Source organism: Folsomia candida, unplaced genomic scaffold (assembly GCF_002217175.1).
Source record: "Folsomia candida strain VU population unplaced genomic scaffold, ASM221717v1 Fcan01_Sc004, whole genome shotgun sequence".
NCBI classification, from domain to species: Eukaryota; Metazoa; Arthropoda; class Collembola; order Entomobryomorpha; family Isotomidae; genus Folsomia; species Folsomia candida.
The window spans coordinates 383,545-405,867 of record NW_019091196.1 but is presented as its reverse complement, the minus strand read 5'-3'; the positions used below and the strand labels follow the sequence as shown (position 1 = coordinate 405,867).

General features: G+C 38.4%; 2 protein-coding genes across 2 annotated transcripts; both read left to right on the top strand.

Annotated features, from left to right (window-relative positions):
• Positions 1–12,816: 12,816 nt before the first annotated feature.
• LOC118435234 (probable serine/threonine-protein kinase fhkB) lies at positions 12,817–13,310 on the top strand. The gene is made up of 2 exons (XM_035850921.1): positions 12,817–12,827; positions 12,926–13,310. Exons 1-2 carry the CDS (start codon positions 12,817–12,819, stop codon positions 13,308–13,310), a joined length of 396 nt encoding a protein of 131 aa, XP_035706814.1.
• LOC118435233 lies at positions 13,125–15,576 on the top strand. The gene is made up of 4 exons (XM_035850920.1): positions 13,125–13,568; positions 13,938–14,251; positions 14,538–14,788; positions 15,350–15,576. Exons 1-4 carry the CDS (start codon positions 13,356–13,358, stop codon positions 15,574–15,576), a joined length of 1,005 nt encoding a protein of 334 aa, XP_035706813.1. The 5' UTR covers positions 13,125–13,355.
• Positions 15,577–22,323: the final 6,747 nt, after the last annotated feature.

Genomic DNA, 22,323 nt, shown 5'->3' with positions numbered 1-22,323 from the left:
GTTAATAAAAACATGTAACATTTTGCTACATTTTACAATTTTGAAAGTTTTTGGACATTTTGGACAGTTTTTTTTACCAAAATTAGTTTTGCACGTGAAAAATCGAACCACTGAATTCATTCATCTTTATTTTTAAGCCATATGTAACAGAAACCTGCATGTCGACCGGACTTGCACGAACCGGTTCTGCATTTCTCGGGTGGATTTTCATCTTTTCTGACGACGACATTGGGCGATATGATTGTTGACCATCGGAAAATAAGGTGCGCTGTTTTCTCTCCAGTTCGGACAACTTTTCTGCTTCCACAACCTCGTCCAGTTTTGCGTCAAATGCTCCCATTTCACGAACCGCTTGGGCTTCTCGCTCCAATTTTTCTAAAGAATTACGTAATTATAATTCTTATAATGGAGGTCTCCCAGAGAATGCTCTCATTAGTGTGAATCGATTACAAATTTAATTAGCATGAAATTTGCGAACGACACTTTCTCCCAATGGGCACGTTTGGCAGAGATATTTGCATCCGAAGAGGAAAAAAAGCACGGTAAATTTGGAAAGTGGAAAATTTGTCGACTTTCCTGTGCGTTTTCTCCTCTTGGGATGCAAATATCTCAGCCAAACGTGCCCATTGGGAGATCGTATCGTTTGCAAATTTCATGCTAATTAAATTTGTGACAGATTGACACTAATTTGCTCAAAGTCGGAGAGCGTACGCCGAGCTACTTTGTCGAGAAAGAAATTGAGACTGATTTCATTCTCTAATTTATAACTTGTCTAAACGTTAGTTAGTCGGGGAGATTTTTTCATGGAAAGGAGGAGACGCTACTACTGAACGAGATCTTTAGAAAAATATAATAAAATATACAAATTTACGTTTCAACCCCATCAATCTGACTCGTTCTGTCTCTTCAATCCCGGAAAAGTCGATTTTCTTCAGACTGTCCATCCAAGCTGCTCCACCATCGTCGTCACCATCTTCTTCCTCATCGTCATCAACGGTTATCTTCAATTTTTCATTTTTCACGTGGAACTTAGAATTCTTGGCGAAATAGAAATTCGCCACGTCCCTCGTGTCGGAAACGTTGTGCGGGACAGACCCCACCGCCAGAGGGCATTCGTACATCAAGTTTCCCACTGCGGCGTCCATTTCGTCGGGATCTTTTTGAGGGGAGGGGCACACTTGACCTTGGGCGACGACATCCTCCTGTCCTTCTCCTATTTCCCCCTTCAAATTCAAATTGGAGAGCGATCTGCCATCCAAATCTTGCAAGACGTCGTCCAAGACGCCGATCAATTGGGCATTCGTTTCGTCCTGGGCTAAGCGTAACCTCATCTGCATAATTAAAGTTATCAATGATAACTTATCGTCAGCGTGGCGTCGAAATAATTAATTTACCTCAGACACACTCTCGATATCAATTCCGTAGTCAAAATCGGGCAGAAAATCGGCCGGAGTGGGGACATTTTTGGACGAGGGGTCCAAACTTCCTCTCCGTTGAGCTATTCCCTCCAAGGAAAAGTACAGTTTGTACAAAAATCGATTGACCGCGCCGGATTTTTCCTGGCAGAAAATTAAATAAAAATAGTAGAAATATTTTCAAAATCAACACATCTTCAATCATTTCTCCTCTCTGGGAATTTATTTTAAAATTCTGAACGACAAATTTGCTGTCAGTGAGTTGATTAATGGAATGGCGTCGAGGTTTTTAAGCCAGTTTCGTCGAGTTCCAATTTTTCTGAAGACTTCTTAAACTTGAGATCCCCTTCTTTAAAAAGTGTCAAAATCTGGGGTGTGTATTTCTATAAAAAATTGGCAACGACCTGCTCTACAAATTTTTTGTCCAGAATTTTAAAATAAATTCCCAGCCAGAAATTATTAAAAATTGTGCTGATTTTGACGATTAGTCAACGAGTCAATTTATGATAAACTCTTTACCTCCGCGACATCCAAAAGTTCGGGAAGGTCGCAGCAGTCAATGCCCGCCCCGAGCATCCAGCGATGCACGTACTTCATATTTTTGAGCTTGGTCCCTTCCGTAAAATTGTGGCCGAGAGCGATCAGTTGATCGTCACTGATGATGGAGTACTTTCGCAGAATTTCAGCAATGATAAACCCGTTGGATAAACCTCGCCGGAAATTTGAGGAATCTGTTTAAGGATGAAATTTCGGAAATATAAATATTCGCAATAAATATTCGCAAAAAACTGAATATTCGCTATATACCCACCTTCATATTCGGGAACGGGCAGACCTAACTTTTCAATGATCCATTGTCTCACGAGCATCCCCATCTTTTCTGGCGTGGCGTCCTTTTAATTAATTAGCGTGTTAATTAATGAACGCGATTTTTTGCACGATTTGCAGATGGCTTTGTGAGTTTGAAAGTTTTCAAAATATTGCAATTTGATATTTATTTATTGATCGCATCTCGTGGTTGTGCATGGAAATCGGACAAAAACATGCATAAATATTTGCAAAATTTCTGCACATAACATTTTCAATTTATTTTTCTGCAGATTTTGGGCGCATCTACAAACTTGATTAAAAATTTTACATATTTTAAATCTGTAGCAAATTCAGCCCGATGTGCTAATAACAACTTAACATTGGCGCACATCTTACATGGCCGTTGTACTTAATTACTCCCTTAATTACCGAAATTAAAGTAATTAGTAATTGATTTCCATTACTCCGGTGTTTTTCAAGGTAATTAAGTATTTGAAGAACTGTGAGTAATTAAAATTTGAATTACTTAATTACTTGCCCAAATAGTAATTGAATACTCAATTACTTTGATCAATTACTTAATTGAGCATACTTAGAATAAAATGCGACAAGTCTCCCTCTCCCGAATAACTCAAGATAATCATCTTTTGTTTTAATGTCGATTTCTTTGCAAAATCTAGCGTAAAGATCCTCCGAGCAATTTTAAATGGTTTGTAAATCATAACGATAGACTGTAAATACACAGTACTTGCAAAAGTTTTTTCCTGGATTTGTGGTAGAAAAAAAGTTATTAAAAAGTAGAATTTAATTAATTTTATGAGAACTAATTAATTAATTCTCATAAAATTAATTAGTAATTAAAAAATCAATTACTAATGAGCAATTAAAAATGATTTTAGAAAAATCAGTAAAACAGTATTTAATTTCAGTGTTGTTTAACTACTCATAAAAGTAGTTGAACTACAACTACAACTATGTACTTCGGCTTCATGTAGTTAATTTTTACTACATTTCTATTCTAACTACATTCTAAAATCTAACCACTAACAACTTTTTAATTACTTTCATTTAACCACCTTTTACGGTGTAGTTGAATGGAAGAATAACTTTTACCTACTTTCTCTTGTTAAAATCATTGAAATACAAAAATTATTCACAACAGATTCATTGTATTAATTCCCTTAAAAAACATAATTACGTTCAGGTAGTTGATATTTTTACTGGATTTGATCTTGCGTTTTATCACTTCCTGAGAATAATTAAGGCAGTCTGCTTCAACTAGAACACCATGAATTTAAGAACTTTTGAAAAACCCAATTTTTCATTAAAAAGATATTTGAGATTAGATGACATGTAGTTAAAAGTAGTTGAAAAGTGTTAAAATGTAGTTGGTCAACTATACCATGGGAGAAAGTAGTTTACTGTTTAACTACATTTTTCAACTAATTTAACAAAGTAGTTAAATCTTAGCTATAACTATTTTTTGCAAAAAATTGTAGTTAACTACTAGTTAACTACTACGAAACACACAAATTTAATTTAACCAAATTATTTTGTAAAATCCCTGTCAAATAAAACGCAAATTGTTTTCTCGTGGCAACTTTTCACACCATTCCAAAAATCCGTTTTATTTGCGAGTGAAATCATTCCATTCTCATTCCATTCCATTCTCGTTCCATTCCATCCAAAAATCATTCATTCCATGGCAAATAAAACACACCCATTAATCATTGTTAACAAAAGACTCTGTAAATAAAAGCAACATTAGAGTTTCTCAGGCAAAAAAAAAAAATAAAAAAAAATAAAAAAATAAATAATTGAAACCATGTAAAAACGGTGTTTCGGGTGGAAATAAGAAATAATGCCAAGAAACCGGTTTCTTGCAGCTATTTTGACCCACAAGAAATGCCAGGTGCAAGAAACTGGGAGAAAGTGCTAGAAATAGGCGCGAAAATGCGCGGAAACGCGCAGAAATATGCGCGGCAGGGCGTAGTTTATCGCTTAAAATGCAAGGTGCAATAAACTACGCCCCGCAAATTAAAGACCACCAATCCTTCAGTCCCAAGTCCTACCAAATTGGTGACAATAGTTGAAACGGTTCCAGAAAAAAGTGTAAAGAAAGCGGATTCATTGCCAAAACCTGAATTAGCCCCTGCAGCAAAAATAAATCAATTAGAAACTAAAACAGTACTTGAAGTTGGAGAAGTTTCGGAAGAACAAGAGCTAGTCGTGGAGTCAGACTTGTCCAGCAGCAACAGCACTTTCCCCACATTCCATTCTTCGGGTGAAAGTCGGTCCAGCGGAAAACCGGATATGACCTGGATACTCCGAAGTGACTGTGAGACTGGTTTGGATTTAATGGAGGAGTCAGTTAAAGAAAATGCAGGGTATTTACTATGCTTATTTTATAACCATTTATTAACGTTGGGATCGAAGACTCATAACCAAAATCAGGACATTTTTAAAATCATTTCTGGACTCTGGGAATTTATTTTAAAATTCTGGGCGACAGCAGTCAGTAAATTGATTAACAGAGTGACGGTGAAGTTTTAGAACCATTTTCGATGAGTTCTAATTTTTCTGAAGGCTTCTTAAATTTGAGATCTCCTCCTTCAAAAAGTGCTAAAATCTGGGGTGTATACATTTAAAAAGTTGGTAATGGCCTGTTATACTAGACAAATTCAGAATTTTAAAATATTAAATTCCTAAAAGTCAAGAAACGATTAAAAATATGTTGATTTTCCCGATTTTGGTGATTATCGATTCCTATTCATATTCCATATTAATCTGTAAAATATGGATTTTCGTTACTCTTACATATTTTTTCCAGTGGAAATGAACGCTGGAGCCTGAGCTCGAACCAAGAATTTTCTGAGATAAGTCGTCTCCTTTCACTCGTGACGATGTTGGGCCGGCTCCCGTTCGTCATTTACAAGGAGACCGACACCTTTCGGTGCAGGAAGAAGCCACCGAAAGGACAATGGGATTTGTATTTGTTGACCTGCATTTTGGGAGTGGCTCTCTTCATGAGCACCTTTTCCGTGTTTGCCATCTTGTCCATAAAAGTGGAAGCAAATTCGACGGATAGCAATTCTCAATATGCGTACGCAATCTCGAAATCTCTTTAACTAGCAACGGAGGTCTCCGATTTCGAGGAAATTAGTGTCAATCGATCAGGAATTTAATTAGGATGCAATTTGCTAAAGACACGATCTCCCAATGGGCACGTTTCGCAGAGAGATTTGCATCCCAACAGAGAAAACGCGTAGTAAAGCCGACAACTTTTTTGCACATTCTAAATTTACTGGGTGTTTTCTCCTCTTCGGATGCAAATACCTGTACCATACGTACACATTGAGAGATCGCGTCCTTTGCAAATTTTAAACTAATTAAATTTATCACCTATTGATACTGTTTGCTCAAAATCGCACGTTGGGAAAACGAGCAGGGGAACACGTGAATACGTTGGGAGCCTTCCGTTGTACGTTACTCGTAATGATTATACATACAAATTTTCTTGATTTCCAGAATTTTTGAAAAGCTTCTCTTCCAAAAACATTGGCTCCACATAACCGTCTTTCTCCTAACCTTTATCGTGGCTTTGGTCGGAAACGTGAGCGTCATTCTGTACGGAAACCACATTTCGAAATATATCAACGACGTGGGCGAATCACTGGAGGATTTCCAGTACAAAAATGCCAGCAAAGGGACTCGAACCATGAAATTTGCTCACTTATTCATCACCGCGCTCGACGTTGTCGTTCTGGTCGCGTTTTTCTTCACGAGCGACCTCGGATTTCAAGAGTCGGTCAAATTTGAGACGATTCTCTACCTTCGTTGGGGCTTAAAAGAAGCATTTCTTGACATTTTCTGGATGAACATTGCCGTCTACGTGGTCCTCTTTTTTGAGATTTACGTCTATTTCGTGGCCAGAAATCATCTCTTGCTTATCATGGTTTTATGTCGCGCCATCACAAACACGGCGCATGGATGGAACTCCAAAACGACTTTTCTTTTGGGGACCAGTAAGCATATAAACATTTCAAGATTGAACAGTGTTTCGGGTGCACTTGCAAGAAATAAGGGGGGGAAAGTGGTTTTTTGCAGGTGAATATTTTGACCTGCAAGAAATACGAGGCGCAAGAAACTACGCGCCGTCGCTATTTCGTACAGCGCGTGGCTAGATGGCGCATATTTCTCGCACTTTCTTGCACTTCCCATTTCTTGCATTGCTTGTTTTTTAGTGCAAAAAATGTAGCAAACCCGCTAGAAACGAAACGCTGGTTCTGAAAATATATATGCATATTTAATATTTTCGTCTGATGTGCAGTTGCACCACAAAATCGAGCAAAATCAATGAAGCAGTTTGATATGCCTTTGTCCTACAGGGTTTGGCACGTACGTGGATACGAATTTGACCTTGAATAACCCCGGAACGGTTTGTCGTAGCGGGTCAAAATTTTGAACAGAGGAGCATGTTATTTTTCAATACCCTATTGATTGTAGATTTCGAAACTGTTTTCCATTCACTTTTAGAGTGTTTAGCAATTCTGTTGTACGAGTATTTAAGTTTGGAAAGAGGTTTTAGAGGTGTCTCAGCTTCTGGGGACTGTGGGGGAGGCATTTTTGAAAGTAGAGAGTTGGTTTTTTGCACACAACTATTTGAGTATAACATGCTCCTCTGTTCAAAATTTTGACCCGCTACGACAAACCGTTCCGGGGTTATTCAAGGTCGAATTCGTATCCACGTAAGTGCCCAACCCTTCTGTACAAGACGTTGCTAAAACAGCATCTCAAAATTACGAAACTTATCGAAGAAATCTCAAATTGTGCCACTCCACTTCTTTTCTCCTACTTCTCTACCCGGGTAATTCTTTAATCCGTTTTCAATTACGAGCTATGTTATGGACATTATTTTTAACAAATTATTCAAAATGATTTGCGTGTTTTCAGTACTTTACTTTATTTTTTAGGTGCTCTGCATTTGCTGTGAACTGTTTCGAGCGTCAACCGCTTTCTTTTTTGATCTTACTTTGAAGCACGTTAATGGCTCGGAAACCATTTCTGGAAATTCTGGTGTTCATGTAAGATGGTTTGCAGGTGTCTTTGTGAATTTGAAAGATTGCGATTTATTCCATTCCATTTCTTGGCTTGTGGTTGTTCATGGAAATGGGACAAAAAAAGTGCAAACTTACAAAACTTTTGCACTGGGGATTGGATTGGAAATATTATTTGACACTTTATCTTTAACGATTTTTGCTGAGGTTCGGCTTGCGTTAAATATTTCAAAACTCATCTCCTAATCAATAATCGAGATGGAAAAATCCAATAATACCCAGAAGAGCAGGAAAAAGGGTCCAAATGAACGTAAAGCTAGTCTTGCTGATAAAGGGTATGCAAATTTGTGCTATGAAATTTTCCGAAAACACAGATGGGTTTAGAACAGCGTAAAATGAATTCCATAAATTTGTAAATACCTAAATTTTCAGGGGTCCCGAGAATCTCGGCAATAATAAAGGCACCCAAGCTGAATTGCAACCAGAAGAACGTAAAATTCCAAGTAATAATTGAAACATGCACAAAAACCTATCCCATTTTGCCATATTTCTATTATTTATATCAAATTTATTTGCTTATCGCCAGAAAATCCTGCTTCTACTCCAAAACGTGCCAGTATTTCTGCTCGTCGCCACAATCACGAAATAACGGAGGAAGAAGAGCACGATATTGAGAAATTTTTCAGAAAAAAACCTCACAATAGGCCAGAAGTGAAAACTAGTGAAGCCGAGAATCCAGGTTGGTTTCACCTGTAATTGGAAATAAAACATAATTTTGCTGTAATTAAAGCTAAATTAATTTGCATTTTGGTCGTCTATGATAGAAGCAGCAGCTAGGAAGTTGTCTGCTAAGAAAGTATCCAACCCGAAGACGGAAACTGTCAACAAACCGCCAAGAAAGAGTGAAGCGAAGCATAATTTTCCGAAATTTGACGCCCAAGAACTTCACGACATTGAGAAATTCTTTGTTCATTCACAGCGAAAATCGGTATCACAACCACCAATTGTGGAGACAGGTTTTCAATCTAACTTTAACACATTCAATATCAAAATATCTACTTACCTTTGACCAATTGCAAGAAAGTGGTTTCGTGCAGCTGTTTGACCTGCAAGAAATGCAAGGAGTAAGAAACTAAATCACGCCGCTATAAATACTTCATGCATAGATGGCGCATATTTCTTGCACTTTCTCCCAGTTTCTTGCACCTCGCATTTTTTGCTTTGCCGTGCAAGAAACATAGGAAACGAAACCCTGCCCCCACGTTTAGAAATTTATTCCCCAAATTTATGTATCACTTCTACACATTTTTTAGATGGGCACAAAGAGCTGGAGGAGAAACCGGTTAAAAAGTCGAAAAATAATGCGGCTCCTCCTGAATTAAATCCTTCCGTCCCAAATAAATTGGTGGCAAAAGTAGAAACGGTTCCAATAAAATTAGTCGAAAAGAAAGCGGATTCATTGCTAAAACCTGAATTAGTCCCTGCACCAGAAATAAGTGAATTTCCAACTAAATCGGTACTTGAGGTTGGACAAGGTTCGGAAAAATTAGAGCCCGTCCTGGAATCAGACTTGTCCAGCAGCAGCATCAGCACTTTCCCCACATTCCATTCTTCTGGTGAAAGTCGGTCCAGCGGAAAACCGGATATGACTTGGATACTCCGGAGTGACCGTGAGAGTGATTTGGATTTAATGGAGGAGTCAGTTAAGGAAAATCAAGGGTACTTACTTATTTATCAACAAAATTCTCATGGTCCTTAATTTATTAACGTAGGACTCGCTGATTAATCGTCGAAATCAGCACATTTTCAATCATTTCTTGCCTCTGGAAATTTGTGTTAATATTTTTTGAAATCGCAATTGTCCACTTACGACTGATACATTTCTACATAATCTGAAACTATAGTTGTGAAATTTTTGTTTGATTTTCACAATTCCAATGTCTCCCTATGTTGAAATTTTAGACGATAAATTTCTAGAGCAAGTCGTTGATAATTTTTTAATGTACACTCCAATTTTGACACTTTTTGAATGAGGCGATCTCAACTTGAGATTCTCTAGTTTAAGAAGTCTTCAGCAAAATTGGACCTCATCGAAACTGGCTGAAAAAAAACTTATCGTTATTCAATTAATCAACTCTTGTTACAAATTTGTCGTCCAGAATTTTAAAATAAATTCCCAGAGCTGAGAACTGATTTAAAATGTGTGGATTTTGGCCATTTCGTTTTGAATATCAAGTCCTAGATTAATTTGTAAATTATGTCGCTGCTATTTAAATATTTATATATTTTCCAGTGGAAACGAAGGCTTGAGCCTGAGCCAAGACTTTTCTGGGATCAGTCGTCTCCTTTCACTCGTGACGATGTTGGGCCGTCTCCCGTTCGTCATTTACAAGGAGACCGACGCCTTTCGCTGCAAGAAAAAGCCGCCGAAAGGACAATGGGATTTGTACTTGTTGACTTGCATTTTGGGCGTGGCACTTTTCACCAGCAGCTTTTCCGTCTTTGCCATTCTGTCCGCAAAAGTAGACGCGAATGCGACGGATAGCTCTTCTCAATATGCGTATGTGATCTCAAAATAGGATTTTATTGCAAAGTGCATACCTGTTCAAAAATTCAATTTTCATTCAAACATTAGTCATCCCGATTTCTGGCTGAAGATTTTCATTCACATTCAGTCATTTTCTTTAAAATTCATTTCATTTCACTTCACCTGACTTCGTTTCTTACTTCGCCTTATGTATTAAGTATAGAGTGAAAAATCAAATGAGTGAAAAATCCTTCATTTATTCATCTGAAATGTCGGAATCCTTCAGTCATTTTCATTCAAATCACAGGAAATTCATTTTCACTCACTATCATTCAGCACCATAATCCCTCAAATGATTCATTTGAAATGAATGAATGTGAACAGGTATGCTTTGATTAAGAATATATTTATTTAATTTGCAGAACTTTTGAAAAGTTGCTCTTCCAAAAACATTGGCTCCACATAACCGTCTTTCTCCTAACTCTGTTCGTGGCTCTGGTCGGAAACGTGAGCGTCATCCTGTACGGAAATCATATTTCGAAATATATTAACGATCTTGGCGAATCTCTGGAAGATTTCCAGTACAAAAATGCCAGCAGAGGGACTCGAACCATGAAATTTGTCCATTTATTTATCACCACGCTCGACGTTATCGTTCTGGTCGCGCTTTTCTTCACGAGCGACCTCGGATTTCAAGAGTCGGTCAAATTTGAGACCATTCTCTATCTTCGTTGGGGCTTAAAAGAAGCGTTTCTTGACAATTTTTGGATGAACATTGCCGTCTACGTGGTCCTCTTTTTTGAGATTTACGTCTACTTCGTGGCGAGAAACCATCTCCTGCTTATCATGGTTTTATGCCGCTCAATCACAAACACGGCGCACGGATGGAACTCGAGAACGACTGTTCTTTTGGGGACAGGTCAGTCTAGTTTTCTTAAAATAAGATCGGACGGGACCGATAAGCTCTGTCCGTCCGTGCCGATAAAGCTTATCTGTTCGATCCTGTCATAGTTTGAGAACATTTGGTCAGCCCACAAATATTATTCATTCCCAAAAGTGGTCAAAATACAATATTTTGGAGTCTTTTCTTCCAAGAGTTTGAAAAAAAAGTTTCCGGGGCTGTTACACCCACAAAAAGACGACAATCTACGTAAAGAAGACAACAATCATGCGAAAATACATGGTTTGCAAAATTAAAGAAATTGACCTTTAATCGCTTTCAAAATACCTCATTTTTAGAAAATCGTGAAAACAATGCATATTGACCGCGATAAAAACCTAATTTCTTCACAAGACCTGTATTTTCGTACGACTGTACTGTTGCATTTTATATGTAGATTTTCGTCTTTTTCTGGGTGTAACAGCCCCGGAAATCTAAACCCTGAGAAGAACCGAGCTCAAAATACTGTAGCTTTTGTTTGACAATGCATTTTGCCCCCCTTTGGTATTGATAGTGATATGAAAATGTATGTACATAACTTGTAATTAGATATTCTCCATTGACATGCACAGTTGCACCTCAAAATCGAGCGAAATCAATGAAGCCGTTTGATAAGCCCTTGTCCTACAAAACGTTGTTGAAGCAGCATCACAAGATAACCAAACTTATCGAAGGAATCTCCAATTGTTCCACTCCCGTTCTTTTCTCGTATTTTTTAACCCGGGTAATTTTATCGGTTTTCAATTATACAGTAATTATTTATGTGTCTTAAGTACTTGATTATAATTTTTAAGGTGCTCTGTATTAGCTGTGAAATGTTTCGAGCGTCAACTGCTTTCTTTTTTGATCTTACTTTGAAGCACGTCAATGGCTCGGAAACCATTTCTGGAAATTCTGGTGTTCATGTGAAAGTATGTATGAGCAAAATTTAACGTGGGACTTGGCGCCTTAACGCCATAATAAGCTAATTTAATTTCTCTATGAATTTATGTTAAATTCATACCTGTTCACCTTCATTCATTTGACTGATTATAATAGTGAATGATAGTGAATGAAGATGAAATTCTTTCAGTCATTTGAATGAAAAGACTGAAATATTCCGTCATTTCAGATGAATGAGTGTGAATGAAATAAGGATTTTTCACTCATTTCATTGTTCACCCTCCCCTGGGAATTAATTTTAAAAGAGGCGAAAAATTATTAAAAATGTAAATATTTTGACAGTGTTGGTAACAAGGCGTCGTCGAGTCCTACGTTAAGATTCAGTTTGTATTGTATTACTCATTTACATGAATGCACATTTTATATCTGAACAGTATGATCCCACGGAACTGGAGTCAATCGTGGAAACCCTTTATTTTCTGAGTACCACTTTGATAAGCGTGTTTGTCGTGATATCGACAATTTCCGCGGTGGGTGAGACTGTAAGGATTGCACTAAAAAATTACATTTTCAAGTAGGAAAAATACCTAAAATATATTTATCTCTCGAGGTCATGCACGGGTTTGAACCTGTCCGAAGATATGGACTTTTACTCGCTGATTCGTTAAAAGGTCGCAAATTTGTAAGTAGTATAATAGGAAATATGAGTGAGTAGATATGCAAATGATGACTGTGCTTATCATTTGCATTAGATAATGAGTCTGTACATGAGCTTTAACGCCAAGAGGCCGCACATTGTGAACCCTGGTTCGTGGTTCCTCGTAAATAAGAGTCTCTTCCTTAGCGTAAGTCCTGAATATGCAAATTTGGTGGGTTTCTTTTTCAAAATTATTTCGTCTTCAATTTTAAGATTGTGGGCACTGCGCTGCTCCTATTTTCGATTATGATTCAATGGAACGTCGTCAACCTGGTGGAGACGCCAATCGTCCTAGCTTGCCCTCACGACACGACACAACTCTGCGTTAAAGAGTCCGTTCTAAAGTAGGCAGCCATATTTTTTAAATAAAAATAAACTTGATACTATTCAAATTATTCAAATTTTTTAGCACAAAAACGGAAGATGTTCAGAAACATATCGACGCAAATGCAGGCGCTACATTTGAAATCCCGAAGACTAGTCAGATAATGCCGACAACGTCAGAAACACCGTCCACAATAACCCCTACAAAAATGCCTACTACAGTCACATCCGTTACGATAAGAACTGATAACCCAACTATTATGACAACTGAAGCCCCCACTACAATCAGAACTACACAATCCACTCCAACTACAATCAAAACGACACAATCAACCCCCACTACAGTCAGAACCACACAATCCACTCCGACTACAATCAAAACCACCCCTACTACACCGACTACAATCAAAACCACATCCTCTACTCCGACTACAATCAGAACCACACCCTCTACTCCGACTACAATCAGAACCACACCCTCTACTCCGACTACAATCAGAACCACACCCTCTACTCCAACTACAATCAGAACCACACCCTCTACTCCGACTACAATCAAAACCACATCCTCTACTCCGACTACAATCACCCCAAAGCCGCCTTGCCCCAATGGAAAGAGAGTCGTCAAACCGGCCGCATCAATACAAGAGAAGACTAAACTTTGCGGAATTAATTGCCCCATGTCACGTGGTCCCCCTATCGCATGGTGCCCTTCTCCAAAACCGGGGTCGCGTCAACCGGAACTATGAAAAGAGGTTGGACAGACACCAACGAATTTGTCGAATGTTTGGCAAATCCGTACGGAAATTTTGCGATAGACACCCCGGTCTACGATTGCTTCGGAAATTGTCACATTGAGCGGGATGCTTTAGGTCGGTTTGCATTCTCATTACATGGGAAACGAAGATTAAGAAAGGTATGACTCTTCGCAAAAATCGGCACAAATTTAATCAATTCTCTCCTCTAGGAATTTATCTTAAAATTCTGGACGACAAATATATAGAGCAGGTCGTTCCCAATTTTTGAAAAATATACACTCCGGATTTTGATACTTTTTGACGGAGTAGATAAGTCAAAGTTAACCTTTTCCTTCGTATTATAAAACGCGTATTATCGTTAAGATAAGTCAATGCCTTCAGAAAAATTGGAACGAAAAGTGTCAAAATCTGGAGTGTATATTTTTCAAAAATTGGGAACCACCTGCTCTACATATTTGTCGTCCAGAATTTTAAAATAAATTCCCAGAGCGGAGAAACGATTAAAAATTTACCGATTTTTCATCTAGCACCAACACAACGTCGGCGAATTCTCCTTCGAATTTGAATGCTTCTCCGAAAACGTGCACAGCCCGTACTTCAATCCTTTAGAAGTTTGTGGAATCCCGTACGCGTACACGCACATGTTGTACGACTACTACATTTCAAATCACAACCGGAATTTTGCGATAACAACGCTGGGCAAAATGTTCGCAGCGTTCCCAAATAATCACAAGTTTGACGTCGGCAAGGCGGAATGCGGGAGGAACGACTTCCACCTGTCCAACCCGACGGAACATGACCATTTGGCGGTCAAAGTCAACGTTACGTATAAGCAAGTCGAGTAAGCTATTTGGCATTACCTGTTCACCTTCATTCATTCGACTGTGAATGTGATAGTGAATGAAAATGAAATTCCTTTTCTATCATGGAATGAAAATGACTTAAGATTCCGTCATTTCTGATGAATGAAGGTGAAGAAGGGATTTCATTTTTCACCCTATGCTTTATACATGGGGCGAAGTAAGAAATGAAGTCCGATGAAGTGAAATGAATTTGAACACAAATTACTGAAAATTCAGAAATCGGGATGAATGAATTTTGAATGAAGACTAATTTATTTTGAACAGGTACTCTATTTGGCGCCTCATCCCCTACAGTTTCGTGTATAGCGGGGTGATCGGACTCCCAGTTCCGTTTTGGTGGGAAGGCGAAGTTTGGGAATCTGCCGGTTTCCACCAGGAACCAGTCCAGGAGCGAAGTGACCGCCTTTTTGCATACCCCTACTCCTACATGGAGCCAATCTTTACCTCGAGAAAGCACAAGAACAAGACAATCGACAGGTCGGCCATCTCCAGTTTTGGAATGCATGATTGTTTTGGTAAGGTAACAAAAATTTCTGTCTCGACCAGAGTTGAGTCGGGTTTCCGTTTTTTTGATAATCCGTGGCCCGATCCAATTGGATCGGATCGCTTTTTTTCAATCTAAAAATGGATCGGGTCGGGTATTTTTGAAAATCCAAGAAATGAATCGGATCGGAAATTTTTGAAAATCAAGAAATTTATCTGATCGGGTTTCTGAAAACGGGGATCCGACTCCACTCGTTACAAAATTAAATACTGATTTCGACTCGTTTCGAAACCTGTATTTTTACAATAGACCGTCTCGTACAGCAAAAAATGCGAGGTGCAAGAAATGTGCGCCATCTAGCCATGCGCCGTTTGAACTATTTATACCGGCGGGATTTAGTTTCTCGTGCCGTGCATTTCTTGCAGGTCAAAAGAAACCACATTTTCCTCGTTATTTCTTGTACTTCCTTCGACCCGAAACCCGAAACATTGCACCGGTCTTGGGTTGGGCTATTTTGGAATTGTGAAGTCACGACTGGCTTATCCAAATTTGACAAATAAAGTGCTTCAATGTCCCCTTTACACTTTCGCAGGTAACCCATTGGATCAATTCGACGACTGCGGTGGGCTTCCGTTTTGGCTCTTTGATCACCGAGTTTTGCGGAAGCCGGAGAAAGTTAGCGTGGCTGCGGGCAAAGGCAAGTACACGTGTTGGGAGTCCTGGATTCCTGGGTATACTTGCGGCGTCCCGTCAAAGGAGGACAAATTAATTGAGCATGTTTGTGAAACTTGGAGAATTTTCGTGTCTAGACGTCGTTAATATATGTACATATATGTAATGTAACTATATAATTTAATAAACATATGCAAATTTATATAGGTATATTTATTCTGAGAATGATTAAACGACATTTAATTATATTCATTGTTACAGTAAAATTTGCTACTTTTCTTACAATAGAAAGCAATAAGCAACGCAAGAAATGCGAGATGCACGAAACTGGGAGAAAGTGCAAGAAATATGCGAACTGAAATAAACTTAATTAATGTACGACTTATCCCCTAAATTATCAAAATCCACACATTTTTAATGATTTCTCCCCTCTGGGAATTTATTTTTAAATTCTGGGCGACAATTATACATATTAACAGATATTAACGCGGTTTAGATAAATACTCTGACCACGTGGCACACAATTTAAAAATTAATTCCGGCTTGTCTTCCGGTGCACCGCAAGAATAATCAGGAATCGGAGATTCCCAACACCTGTACCGGCCGAAATAAGTTTTTCTCGGTTTCTTCAAAATCCCATCGCGATCAAAAATCCAAAACGGAAGCGCGCCGCAGTCGTCGAACTCATCCAGCTGGTTTCCGAAGCAGTCGTGCATTCCAAAACTGGATATGGCCGACTTGTCGATGGTCCCGTTCGGAAACTTTTTCGACGTGAAGAGCGCGTCCATGTAGAAATACGGGAATGCGAAATGGCGGTCACCTCGCTGAGGTGGGGTCTCCTCTTGGAAACTTTGCGAAGCCTTGTTCCAAATTTGACCTCCCCACCAAAACTGGATTGGAAGCACGTTGTTTAATCGTATGCTCGCAAAGTGTAACATCCCTGAACGAATTTTTCTTAATAGGGTTACTCAAAAATTCGATGGTAAGCTGATGCCAAAGTAAAATTCTGGGATCGATTTAAAATTCAAAATTTTAGGGCTTTTTTTGTAATCCCTCAAATTTTGAATTTTAAGTCGATCGTAAAATTTTACGGGATCAGCTTACAATCATACCTGTTCAAAAAGTCAGTTTTCATAATTCAAACTCAGTCATTTCGATTTCAGACTGAAGATTTTCATTCGCATTCAATCATTTTCTTTAAAATTCATTTCATTTCACTTCATTTCATCCAACTTCATTTCTTATTTCGCACCATGTATTAAGAATAGGGTGAAAAATGAAAAGAGTGAAAAATCCTTTCATTCACAGTCATTCATCCGAAATGACGGAATCATTCAGCCATTTTCATTCAAATGACAGGAATTTCATTTTCATTCACTATCATAATCATAACCAATCAAATGAATGAATGTGAACAGGTAGGATTTTTGAGTAACCTTATTGAGAAAAACTCGTTTCGTTCAGTGAGGTTATCGTTTGAGAGCATATAATTAAATTAAATACCGGTATTTGAAGCCCGACCCCACCGTAGACAAAGCTGTAAGGCACGAGGCGCCAAACCGCTTGGCTTTGCGAAACCTCGACTTTGATGGCCAAATGGGGATGTTCCGTCGAGTTGGTGAGGGAGACGTCTTTTTTGTCGCATTTCGGCTGGCTGACGTCAAACACGTGATTATTCGGGAACGCTTTCATCATCTTGATCAACGTGGCCTTTGCAAAGGGCGGATTGTGGTTTGAATTGTAATAGTCGTACAACATGTGCGTGTAGGCATACGGGATTCCACAGACTTCTAAAGGGTTGAAGTACGGGCTGTCAACATTTTCTGAGAAGCATTCAAATTTGTAGGAGAATTCGCCGGCGTTGAGTTGTAGCTAGAAAATGAAAAATCGGTAAATTTCGGCAAAAATCATCTGAGAATCTTGACGTAGGGTTCGATGACACATCGTCAAGATTAACACATTTTTAATCATTTGTCGGCTCTGAGAATTTATTTTAAAATTCTGGACGACTAATTTGTAGAGCATGGAGTTGCCAATTTTTTAAGAATGTACACTCCATATTTTGACATTGTTTGAAGGAGGAGATCTTAAGTTTAAGAAAAATTGGAACTTGTCGAAACTGGCTTAAAAACATTCCATTAATCAACTCACTGACTATAAATTTGTCGTTCAGAATTTTAAAATAAATTCCGAGGGGAGAAATGATTAAAAATGTTCTGATTTTGACTATGAATCATCGAATTTTATGTTAAATTCTCGCATTTTTCTGAAGGTTTCTTAAACTTTACATAGATCTCCTCCTTAAAGACCTGTCAAAATCTGGAGTACATAGATGTTTTTTTTTAAATTGGAAACTCCCTTCCCTACAAATTTGTCGTTCAGAATTTAAAAATAAATTCCCAGAGGAGAGAGAAATACTTAAAAAATCCGAGCCTTATCCAGTCTTATCTATTATTTTATTACCTTGCTCAAATTTCCCTTTCCGCTTAAAGAAAATGCAAACCGGCCTAAATCATCCCGCTCACTGTAGCAATTTCCGAAGCAATCATGGACAGGGTCACCTTTTTCAAAATTTCCGTACGGATTCGCCAAACACTCGACAATTTCGTTGGTCTTTGTCCAACCGAATTTCATAGTTGAGATAAGCGCCTTGCCGCCTTCGGAGAATGGCACCATCCGAAAAGCTCTCGATAAGGGGCAGTTAATTCCGCAGAGTTTAGTCTTCTCTTGTAGCGATGCGGTCGGTTCGACAATTTCGGTTCCTTTGGAGCAAGGCTTTGGGGGTTTTGTAGTCGTGGTGGGGGTGGTTTTGATAGTTGTGGGGGTTTTAGTCGTGATAATGCCGGGGTTATCAGTGCTTATCGTAACGGATGTGAGTCCAGTAGCCTTTGACGTGGGTCGTGTCGTCCGTATTGACGGCGGTATTTCAAATGTGGCCCCCGCATTTTCGTCGATATATTTCTTAACGTCTTTAGTTTTTGAGCTGGAAAATTTTGGAAAATTTTATGAAATTATATATTTACATAAATTGAAATTATATAACTTGATGATTTCTATAAATATTTTTTTCCTTGCTTTAAAATTGACGATTTGACGCAGAGTTTAGTCCTGTCGTGCGGACAGGCTAAGACGATTTGGGTCTCGACTAGGTTGACGACGTTCCATTGAATCATGATCGAAAATAAGAGCAGCGCAGTCCCCACAATCTGTGAAGAAATGATCATATGATTTTGCAAAATAAACCCATAAAATTTGTACTGGACAATTTATGCATTACTTACGCTGAGGAAGAGATTCTTATTTACGAGGAACCACGAACCAGGGTTCACAATGTGCGGCCTCTTGGTGTTAAAGCTCATGTACAGACTCATAATCTGTAATTAGTCGATGATAAGCACAGTCATCATTTGCATATCTACTCGTAAATATTTGTTATTTCGTAACTTACAAATTTGCGACCTTTTAGCGAATCAGCGAGTAAAAGTCCATATCTTCGGACAGGTTTAAACCCATGCATGACCTCGAGATATAAATAAAGAGATATTTTAAATCACATTTTTACTTATTCCTTGCTAAAAATGTAATTGTTTAGTAAAATCCTTACAGTCACGCCCACCGCGGAAATTGTTGATATCACGACAAACAAACTTATCAAAGTGGTACTTAGGAAATAAAAGATTTCCACGATTGACTCCAATTCCGTGGGATCATACTGTTCATTCGGATATAAAAAATGTAAATTTTTATACGAGCGGAAACCTATGTATTGTAAAAACGCGTCAAGTTTGCAGCTCTGACGTCACTGTGCTCCTATCCTACGGTGTTGGCTCACATGGTAAGGATACGAGCACAGTGACGTCAGAGCTGCAAACTTGACGCGTTTTTACAATAACTTAGGGTTCGACGACACATCGCCAAAATCAGCACATTTGTAATTTCTCCGCTCTGGGAACTTATTTTAATAAAATTCTGGACGACAAATTTTACGAATTTTAACCCAAATTCCCAGAGAAATGTGCTGAATTTGACGATTTTGGCGTGTAGGCGCCGAGTTCCACGTTAAATTTGGCTCATACATACTTTCACATGTACGCCAGAATTTCCAGAAATAGTTTCCGAGCCGTTGACGTGCTTCAAAGTAAGGTCAAAAAGGAAAGCAGTTGACGCTCGAAACATTTCACAGCTAATACAGAGCACCTTAAAAATAAAGTAATCAGACTTGAAAATAATTTTATTTGCATAATTGAAAACCGATAAAAAATTACCCGGGTAGCGAAATAGGAGAAAAGAACGGGAGTGGAACAATTGGAGATTCCTTCGATAAGTTTTGTTATCTTGAGATGCTGTTTTTGCAACGTTTTGTACGACAAGGGCATTCCAAACTGCTTCACTGATTCCTCATTTTTTGGTGCAACTGCATGTTAAACGAGAATACGTTAAGCTATGTAACAACATTTGACAATAATGTTCAGAGGGCGGCTATGTATTTACGAAAAATCGCTGAAGTATGTAGTTAATTTATATATTTAAAAGAAAAACGTCAAAATGTTTCCGAAATATTTACGAAGCAAACCATAAAAGGGATTTTCGAAAAATTTGTATTTTTGAGTCTGAAAATGTAACGGCATGTGAAAATATTTCGAAATTTTTTTGACGCCAGGTAGGCAACATACAAACAAAGTCTGACGTTATCAAATAAGAAAGTTCAAATTATTTTACAAATCTATATTTGTGAAAAATGTGTGCAAAATTTACGAATTTTTCAAATAATACCGGAACTATTTATAAATATTTATATTTCCGAAAAATATACGGAAAAATATTTTGAAATTTTAGTCATCTATGCGAGCAAGGGAACCCATCCATAAAGTTTGAGCGTCTGATGTCATCAAATAAAAAAGTTCAAATTAATACATATCCACCCTCTGATAATAATATTTATTTGCTAACTTGACTCCAAAAGATGCGCTGTTCTCGTGTTCCATCCATGCGCCGTGTTTGTAATAGCGAGACATAAAACCATGATAAGCAGGAGATGGTTTCTTGCCACGAAGTAGACGTAAATCTCAAAAAAGGGGACCACGTAGACGGCAATGTTCATCCAAAAATTGTCGAGAAACGCTTCTTTTAAGCCCCAACGAAGGTAGAGAATCGTCTCAAATTTGACCGATTCCTGAAATCCGAGGTCACTCGTGAAGAAAAACGCGACCAGAACGACAACGTCGAGCGCGGTGATAAACAAGTGGACAAATTTCATGGTTCGCGTCCCTTTGCTGGCATTTTTGTATTTGAAATCTTCCAGTGATTCACCAACGTCGTTGATGTATTTCGAAATGTGGTTTCCGTACAGGATCACGCTCACGTTTCCGACCAACGCCACGATAAAGGTTAGAAGAAAGACGGTTATGTGAAGCCAATGTTTTTGGAAAAGAAGCTTTTCAAAATTTCTGAAAATTAAGGAAATATAATCATCAGGAATAACTGACAATGAAGGACTCCCAAGGTTTCCTCCCGATTTTGACGAAACTAATGTCAATCGATGACAAATTAAATTAATGGGCCTCCTCAGACACACGAAAAAATCGTCGCTTCGAATTTCGCTTATCGATAGCATGGCCAAAATTATGAAAATTGCAAAATTTTGTTGCGACTTCAGCTAACCGACCTTAACCCCACTTCTGAGTTGAGTTTCTGTTGGCTTACCCCAGAGCTCGCCTATCAGGAAGTAAGCGAAAAACGAAGCGAAATTCTAAGCGACGATATTTTCGTGTGTCAGAGGAGGCCCAATATGAAATTTGCATCGCTTTCCAAATTTTATACTTCTATATCTCAAACGTGACAAAGTGAGGGAAAAATATTGTAAAATTCTTCATTTTTTTCTATATTCAATGTCACCAAAAATCTACTGCAACTTATCTGTAATGAATCCCTGCTTATGAAAATCTTGTGAAATTCATGTTACCCGGCGTTGAAGTTACTCAGTTTTGGTGATAAAAAAGAAACATTTTCTTCTTCATCCTGATTTTGAGCAAACTAGTGTCAATTGATTACAAATTTAATTAGGATGAAATTTGCGAACGACACGATCTCCCAATGGGCACGTTTGGCAAGGATATTTGCATCCGAACAGGAGAAACGAACGCGCCGTAAGGATGACAAATTTTACACTTTCCGAATTTACTGGGCGTTTTCTCCTCTTGGGATGCAAATATCTCGGCCAAACGTGCCCATTGGGAGATCGTGTCTTTCGCAAATTTCAGCCTAATTAAATTTGTGATCGATTGAGATGACTAGTTTCCTCAAAATCGGAGAGCACACGCTGGGAGACCTCTGTTGTTACTTTCCAATCAAAAAACGGTATCGAGATTACATACGCATATTGAGAAGAGCTATCGTTCGCATTCATTTCTACTTTTGCAGAGACGATGTTAAACACGGAAGAACTGCTCATGATGAATGCGACGCTCAAAATGCAGGTTAACAAGTACAAATCCCATTGTCGTTTGGATGGCTTCCTCTTGCACCGAAAGGCGTCGGTCTCCTTATAAATGACGAACGGGAGACGGCCCAACATCGTCACGAGTGAAAGGAGACGACTGATCCCAGAAAATTCTTGGTTCAGGCTTAAGCGTTCATTTCCACTGGAAAAAATACATGCAAATTAAGTACTATAATGAAAATCCTCTTATTACGTAGAGCTCAATTACTAGTCACTAAAATCGTCAAAATCAGCACATTTTTAAGTCATTTCATCGCTCTGGGAATTTATTTTAAAATTCTGGACGACAAATTTGCAGTCAGTGAGTTGATTGATGGAATGACGTTGCGTTTTTTGAGCCAGTTTCGGCGAGTTCCAATCTTTTTGAAGGCTTCTTCAACTTGAGATCTCCTCCC

What these genes read in the sequence shown, in the direction of transcription:
- LOC118435233 (XM_035850920.1), top strand. Translation starts at nt 13,356, where the DNA reads ATGGTGCCCTTCTCCAAAACCGGGGTCGCGTCAACCGGAACTATGAAA. An exon ending in GGAAACGAAGATTAAGAAAG is followed by an intron (nt 13,569 to 13,937) that starts GTATGACTCTTC and finishes TTTTTCATCTAG; the next exon opens with CACCAACACAACGTCGGCGA. An exon ending in GTTACGTATAAGCAAGTCGA is followed by an intron (nt 14,252 to 14,537) that starts GTAAGCTATTTG and finishes TATTTTGAACAG; the next exon opens with GTACTCTATTTGGCGCCTCA.